General features: G+C 39.7%; 1 protein-coding gene across 2 annotated transcripts in view; it reads left to right on the top strand.

Moving 5' to 3' along the window:
- Positions 1-1,018: 1,018 nt before the first annotated feature.
- Positions 1,019-8,455, top strand: part of LOC115581182 (netrin receptor UNC5C-like) — a 382,877-nt gene continuing 375,440 nt past the window's right edge. For both annotated transcript variants that reach the window (XM_030416078.1, XM_030416077.1), the window contains exon 1: positions 1,019-1,396. In XM_030416078.1, coding sequence (XP_030271938.1) covers positions 1,360-1,396 — 37 coding nt within the window. In that variant the 5' untranslated portion in view covers positions 1,019-1,359. The remainder of the gene's footprint in view (positions 1,397-8,455) is intronic.

Genomic DNA, 8,455 nt, shown 5'->3' with positions numbered 1-8,455 from the left:
ACAGTCAAAATGATAAGCAAAAAGTCATACGTAAGAGATAAAAAGTGACTAATGACATAAAAAAAAGTCATAATTACGAGATTAAATGTCAAATTCTCTCGTTAAATCATGCATATTGATGTTGGACCTCTGTTGAAACTTGCCTGAAAAGCTGGAGGTTGAAAGTGGCTTATTTTTTTTCGCTTTGGCTCTTTTTCTGAACAGGAATAGCGCACAATAGTGCGCGTTCCTAAAGCACGAGATTTTGACTCTGCTCCTGTGGTGACGTTACCACAGGAGGCTATTTGCATAAACATCAGCTCACAGAAGTCCTCAGCCAGACTTTCTGAGTGAGCACGCCGAATCTGCTTATTTCTCTGTCATTTTCACGCCATACATCGTGACCGCCAGCATTAAAACTCAGGTCTTACATGTAAAACACGAGTGTGAAAAGTAAGAAGGAAAAAAAAAGAATTTACCATTCAGAGACATCCTGCTGTAAACGTGTCTCTTCCACCGTCTCTGCCTCTTCACTCTCCCGTTCGGGTTCCGACTCCGGCTCCTACATAAATGCCTGAATTCCGTAAGGTTCGTCATTTAGTGTGTGCGCCATGACAGGGGGCTGTTTATGTTTTGGAGTCTGTGTGCATGCAGGCTCGCCCCCCATTCCGGCTCTGTCCTTCCTGCGGCCAATCAACGTGCGCCTCATTACATATTAATACAATGCACATCCGGACCGGTCAAAACCTTGCGCATAATCTCGCGTGAGAAAGTCGCGGTATGAAAAAGTGTCAGAACAAGCTCTATGTTTGATTTTTTTTATTTATTTTTTTTCTAATAAGTTTTAAGAACTGATCCAAAGCAATCGAAGAGGGACTGGATATGTAAAAAACCAGGTGATGACTCCTTTAAAGATAAAGTCAAAATTATAAGAGTTTAGGTGTCAAATGTGGGAAACAGCGCCTCTCTGGCTTTACACTGCTTTACACTGTAAACCAGCATATGTGGCCGAAGATGGTATTGCAGCCTAACGGACGTTGACGCAGGTGAACTTGGAATCCGTTGATTGAAAAAATATGCGCAGTTAGCATCACACGGCTTTAAAACTGTAAACGGACAACGGCAAAGAAAATGATTTAAATTACTTTCGGTGTTAGTTATACTCTGCTCTTAGGACAGGCAGTAGAAAGTCAATATTTTAATGGAATACCGTGAAGTTAGCTAGCTAGCCTGTTTCCCCAGTGCTAACAGCTAACGTTAGCTACCGCGTTTTGTAAGACTTGGAACAAAAAATGGAGGAAACCAAACAAAGTGATGGATTAAGTGCACTGGGAAGGGACAAGAAGGACTTGGACAACTTTTTCAAACTTTTTCATCCCCATGAAGAAAATAAGAAGGGTCTTCCACGTCAAACAATGTGAGTCAGATTCGTCCTTAGTCTGAAAGTCTCTGTCTACTCCTTGTTGGTTTCTTTGCTGATTTGTCTGTCTGTATTTTACTTTCTGCTGTGCTTACATGCTCCTCTCCAATTTTCACATGCATTGGTTTTGTCTGTGACTGTGTTCCATTTGTGAAGGACCTTCTTCATTCCTGCTTTTAAACAGTACACAGATATTGCTGGATATCAGTTGTATGATGAGCATAACACTGTAAGTCATTGATTTGATGGATGGCCTCATGTTGAGATGTTCCTAATGTTTCTCCCAAACTTCTACAAACCAGTATACATTAATTGCCATGCATTTCAATTCAATTCCGATGCCAGCTGCAGCCACAATAATAAACACATAGGGGAGTTAAATGAAGACTTCTCTGACTGTGTATTTAACCATGGTTATCTTTGTGAAGTAGTCACAGAGTAGCAGTGGTAGTAGAGCTGTGGTTTGGCAGTAACAAAGAAGAGAAGTCGACTAAATGGCAATTCAACTAAGCAAGTAATATGTTAAAGATAACTCAAAAGTGTGGGTGAAACTATAGAGAGAATAAACTGTCAAACTCAAACCAAACAAAAGCCAAGCTGAGTGCTTACAAGCCACCAATGTTTAGAGAGGAGAGAGACAGGCAGCCAACTTGGACGCAAACCGTCTCCCACGAAGTTGAGGCCAGTCCTTCAGCGCCAATCAATCAGGGAGGACCTGAACGAGGGCAGGCAAAAACAGAAGGCACTGTCATACTTCCCAGGACATCACAGATTGCATTTAACAGCTGTTATGGCGTTACAAGTCTGAATTTGTAAATTTAGCTGGTAAAATGACAAGATTGTTCTCCTGTCTCTGTGGATAACTTGTTTCACTCTTCTTTCCTGAAGCTGTCCTGTTAACCTCAGTTTTTTTCAGCTGTTCATAGTCACACGTGCCTGTTAGTTTTCTGTGTTGTGCACATGTGAGAGAGAAAATAGAAACAGCGCGGCAGCTTCTATCTTCGCGTGACGGCAGATGCGGCGAGAATGTGTTTGTAGCCACACACACCAGCGTTTTCCCATGTGTGTGTGTGGGAGTGCATGTGTATGTTATTGTGACATATTGAATCCGTCCCCACGCTCTGTTCGCTCCAGTGCAGCGGGGCCTCGGGGCCACTCATCTATCTTACTGGTCTTTGCTGTTGGGCACCACTACGGTGATCCTGATTGGCAGTCATTACTGAGCCCCGGTGGGAGGACACGCCTCATTGGTTCAGAGCAGATTTGAGGGTGGGTTGAAACGAAGTATAAAGAAGTGTGTGTGTGTGTGGGTGTGTGCGCGCGTGTGTGCATTTTATTGATGAGCCTAAGGTGTACTCCGGCTACTGTGTCACTTTGGTATGAGTTATGGACACACAAAGAGTGAAAGGGTTTAAAGAAATGAGGCATGTTCTAACAAACACATTCACAATCCACATTGAAAATTTCAGTCAACTGTGTGTGTGGATTGCCTACATTTGTTTGCATTACTATACGTGCCTGTGTGGACTCCATGACTCTATGTATGTGTGTGTGTGGTCTGGGTGTGCCTCTCTTCATGCCTTTTTAAGCAGCTAGGCACTTTAAATGGAAATGTACTTGACATTTAGGAGGAGATGTAATCAGCGCCCATTAGAAAGCAGCTGATTTCTTCCTCTGAGCTCCCTCATCACCCTCCCTCTCCCACTGCCTCCCGCTTCTCTCTCTTATTTTCCCCCATCGTACCACAGTATATCATTTCTTTTTCACACTTTTGATTTATTTCTATTTTCTCCCACATTCTGCTGCCAGGCCTTCTCTCTCCCTTTCAATCTAATTTACCTGCGCGCACTCTTCCTCTTTCCCCTCGTCTACCTCCCCCGTCCTCCTCCCCTGTCTTTCCCCATCAGGACTTTGTAGTTCAAGAATAGATGTCTGATTTCATTTCCACATTTTGCTGCGTTCATCTCGGTGTCATTATCAGGGCTCATTCTCCGACAGATAGCAGGAGCGTTGTATAATGGCAAATCATGCAAAGTAGTGAATCACTGGAGAGACATTCTGTTTGTAGGTGTAAGGTTGTGATAGCATCACAACAACGTACAAACAAATCTGCATGATTATGAAAACTGCTGCTCTCCTCCTCTCATTATGAGTCAGGGCTCAGGACTTTACTGTAAACTGTGGTATATTAAAAGTAGCTGATGACTAGATTAGGACCCAGCCCCATGAGGGTTGTCTTCACGTTGTTTTGTAGAATATGTGATAGAAAAAGCAGTTTGTATTTCACTTCCTCTGGCATTACTATTCATCAGCTACACTAACTGCATTGAACAGTCTGTTCTGGACCAGTTTATTATTTTTCAGGGAATTATGCTTCACGTTCTACTTGTAAGATGCATCTTCCAAATTCGCTCCCTAAGGACAAGCTATAAATGAAGTGAGAATACATAATGCAGTCAGTTATAAAGTAATGTTAGCAGCAGTTGAATAAACCTGTTGAACTCTAAAAATGATACAAGATTTTCACGGTATGATGACCATCTCCAAAAATATCAGGCCCAGTTCATCAATAACCCAAATGCAGACATGGAGGCACAAACAACAGAAAGGGAGCTGTAATATACGTGACTTGAAGTATAACTTCTCTGATAACACTCATACGGTAGAATTCATACCATTTACAAGCAAGATATACACAGTAAGATGATAATGTTCATACCAATATAATTGTCTGCTGCAACCCCAATGTGCACATCTTTAGTGAGTTGGGCCGCAACCAATGATTCTATTCATTATTGATTAATCTGCTGTTGAATGTCCAATGGTCCATAACACAAGAGCTTGAACCACAGAATTTATATTTTTCACTGGATGAATCACTATTGATTATCAGCATTGTTGCAGTCAAACTTGCCATTAGCAGAGGTTAAGAGCTCATGTCCTAATTTGTTTTCTGTCCAGAAAGCTCAAGATTGCTTCTTTAATTTCCTTGTTTTGTCTCTGCAAAAGGCCAATTTACAATGATTTTCAGGATCAAAAGATCTAAAACAGTGGAAAGCCGCAAATCCTCATATTTTAGAAGCTGCAACCTTTGAATCAAAATTGTTTTCTCTCCAGCACAAGATAATTTCTTTTCCAACTTGCAAACAGTGATTTAATAGAATCCAGTCAATATTTTCAGGCGCTGTAACTAAAATAATGTGAGTAGTATGTGGTTTTTAATCTTGTTGTCACTATCTATATTTTCTGCTTCATTTCACCTGTTCCGGCTGTTTGCTGCACATCGTGAGCAGTGGTCTGTTTTTATGGTTGTTTTCGTCACTCCCCCCTTAATCTGTCCTTCTCTCCTCATCAGGAGACTGTTGTTAAAGAATAGACGTCTGATTTCATTTGCTCAGTCGTCTATGTTCATCTCGGTGTGATTATCAAAGCATCTTGTCAAGCAAATTGTCCCAGGGTTGTGTTGCAACAAAGAATAACAAAAACTGTATCCTGATTAGCATTTACTGATTAGCGCTTGCTTTGAATATTCTCAAAACATTTTACCTGATTCTCCATCGAAACTGCAGTTTCATCTGTGCTCTCCTCACTGATCCAAACATGTCCATTAATTTCAAAAAGGTCTGGGAAAAGTCAAATGTTTAATTTTTGAACATGACTTTTTGCACGTGTGTATTTTGAAGTGTAGGGTACGCAGATTCCTTTCTCAATGCGACTTTCATCCGCCACTCAAATGAAAAGCTCTTTTTTAGACTGTTTCAAGCTAGATAGGTGACAGATGGAAGTCTTCAGTGAGAAACCGAGTTCATTTTAGTTCACACATGGAATCAAATCAACAAACAACAGTTGCGCTATTTGCTAAGGGATGCTCCAAAGACGGTTTGAATAATAGAAATGATGAAAACAGGTGGGAGAACAAATCATATTAATTAATGATAAACAGCGGAGAGGTGAGCGTGTGTCAGCGTGGCGCAGATGCCTTGCTGAGAGTGTGGAGACACTGTTTGATTTCAGATCACAGGGTGAGAGAGATTTTTATGGAAAGGAATATGAGTAGGAGTTAGAGGAATCAGCGAGGGCAGGTGCACAAGGGTAAAGGACAAAAAAAAAAAAAAAAAATGATGAAATATCTACAGAGTCTGGTCAGTTGAATCTGTAGCTGAAGAGGAGCAATATAATAACGGGATTGATAAAGCAGATAATAGTGTTCTTTGTGTGAACTGTGAAGACACAAGGGAACAATTCCGCAGGGAAAACGTATTCACCGTATGTGGACTGGTATAATACCTGCAAAAGATGGATCTCACTTCCAATTCTATGTCCATCATGTTGTGAAATTGCATCCAAATGTGACTACAATGTCATTTTCTAAAGCTTGAGGCAGATTCCCAGATAATAATGTTTCTGTGGTAACGCAAAGAAGCATGTACTTGAAAAGAAATATGAAGTTAATCCATTTCTCCATCTCACCACGTGAGATTGATGGACAGGGATGGCGTGAAGGGCTTCAAGGCACCAAAACAGATAGAAGGTCAAGTGGATTTCATTATTTCACATCCAAGCAATGTGGAAGATGTAATTTTCTTTTCTCCCTCTCTGATTATTTAATTTTGCTGTCAGCAATCAGAATTTTTTTCACCTCCTCCAGCTGCACTTGGATTTTTATCTTGCACTGTGTTTGTATGCATATGTGCAATCATGCGTGAGGACGATGTCAGGACTATCGGTTAGTGAACGCCGCCTTTTGTGACCGTAATTATGAAACCAGAAATACTGACACGAGCTGTTTCATAATTCACACCAGTGTCACAACAATGCACTTCCTAAACCTTGGTTTTTGGCAGATGGCGTTTTCTTTTTGAAATGTTTTTCATTTCACTCACTCTGTATCCAAAATTGATGTGCCGCCACCCAGTGAGTTTTGGCTGCTCTTGTGACGGAGATGAGATGAATGCTGATCAAGCTTTGGCTTTTATCTTAGAAAAATAAATAAATGAGTGAATACAATTTGATAAAACAACGAAAGCACTGAACTGTATCAAACTGGGGCAAACTCTCATGAAGATTTTGTGGCACTGCATTGTATTTCACGTCTTTTAGGTTTCTCCAATAATGATCCGTTGGTAGATCTTTAGTCATGCTTGGTTATACAGCGTCCCATAAAATAGACTTTCACCTTCGCTTTGTATGTATGATTATTAGTGGGTAATGCTGCATTTTTCCTACAGTACATGTTCTGTAGTACAAAAAATCACAGGTGATTAGGTTGAGAAATGCTGGATGAATGCAGATTGAGCATGCTGTATGATCAATTGCCATTGGGGGAAAAAACCTATTTGGTACAGTATTTCTCAGTGATCCAGTATACCAGCTCCATTAATAATTAAAAGTCTCCATGTGTGTGCAGAATGCAAGAAGGACGTGTTTATGTCTGGTGTTTAATCTGCAATTAAGAATTTTTCTGGCCACCTGAGGGCAGTGGAAATAAGGTAAAAACACAGGACTGACATATTATCATCTTTAAAATTGTAAAGAAGTACTGCTACTTCGATACCTTTGTGATACAGCGTATTGAAAGGAACGCACAGTCCTGTATTTTTGAATTGGCACAAGGCTGGAACTCCAGTTTCTGTAAGCACAATATTATTTCTTTACAAAATGTCAAGTCAAGTGATTTAAGTATGTTTTATTGCCATTTTGAGAGTTTCAAGTAAGTTAAATTAGATAACTTTAACGTTAAATCTGGATAACTTTTGAATTGCAATTAATCTCTCCAGGACAATGGTGATGGCCTATAACTTAACCCATTCGATGGAATCTAAGTATTCCAATTAATTCGACTTCCATCATTTAATGACAGCAGACTCTGATGTTTGACTCATCTGCAGCACACCACACATTGATTTTAATGAAGCCTCAAGCCTTGAGATTCATCAAGGTATAAAATAAATATATTAACTAAGTTGACAGGTTTTTCAGATAAATGTACCTTTGACAGTTAAATTCAAAATATTGTTTTAAGACCTTATGATAGAGAAAACAAAGATAAGCTGCATTTCAAAGCCACTTAAATAACCATCATTTGTTAAAATCAGTCAACATGTCAAACGATAATGATGTTTTGAAAATAAAACTTGTTGGTTTAAATGTTTGTACTCATGTTGTAATCAGTACACAGTGGAACGAATTAATGAAAATGAGGCTTCAGAAAAAGAAAAGACTTTAAAGAGAAACAAACAACTCGTGTCAATCAAAATGTTGGCAGGACTTGTTCTTGTTTGTTTCTGCTAGGGCAAACATTGAGTCAGTGTTTTTTCAGTAATGACAAATATGTTTTAATTAGAAGTTTGTTGTACACTTATTGGATGTGAAAATATCAACTTTTATTGTAACTGCTGTAAAATGGCTGACTATAACATTTAGTTAGATAACAAGACGAAGTATTGACTGAGTATTGACAGCCCATACATCATCTCTAAGACTAAGAATCGTGTGTGTCTGTGTGTATGTGTGTGTGTGTGTGTGTGTGTGTGTGAAAATGTAAAACTGACAGAATTCACCAAGTGTAGATGCTGTGACATTCTGTTTTCACGGTGTTGCCAAAAAGTGTGTGTTCATATGCGCATTTTCTCACCTCCGGGTGTTTTCTAGCAATAGAGGTACTCACACAGATACACGCACATTTGTCTTGCATTACTTGTGAGGACCCTTGTTAAATACAGCACTAGATGCCCAACCTCAACCTCGACCAAGACCTCATCCTGACCTTTACCACCAAACAAGTCTTTCAGGAAAAATGTGTCTACACAAAGACGGCAATACAAGCACACATACACTCTAAACACAAACTAAACTTTCAAGTCTGACTTCCATTAAGTAGCATGATGCTTTACTGAGATTTTAGGGGGTATGTGCAGATGATTTGTAGCAGATACATTGACAGATGCAAACTCTTAAGCACCAATGACAAGTGAAGCAATGTATTTACACATTTTTGGGACATTTTGTCAAAAAAACCTAGCTTTACTTAGGCTGGTAACCCAGGTGTATAATGGC

This window comes from Sparus aurata, chromosome 5 (genome assembly GCF_900880675.1).
Source record: "Sparus aurata chromosome 5, fSpaAur1.1, whole genome shotgun sequence".
Classification (NCBI taxonomy): domain Eukaryota; kingdom Metazoa; phylum Chordata; class Actinopteri; order Spariformes; family Sparidae; genus Sparus; species Sparus aurata.
The sequence above is the reverse complement of the archived record's forward strand: the minus strand, read 5'-3'. Positions and strand labels throughout refer to the sequence as shown.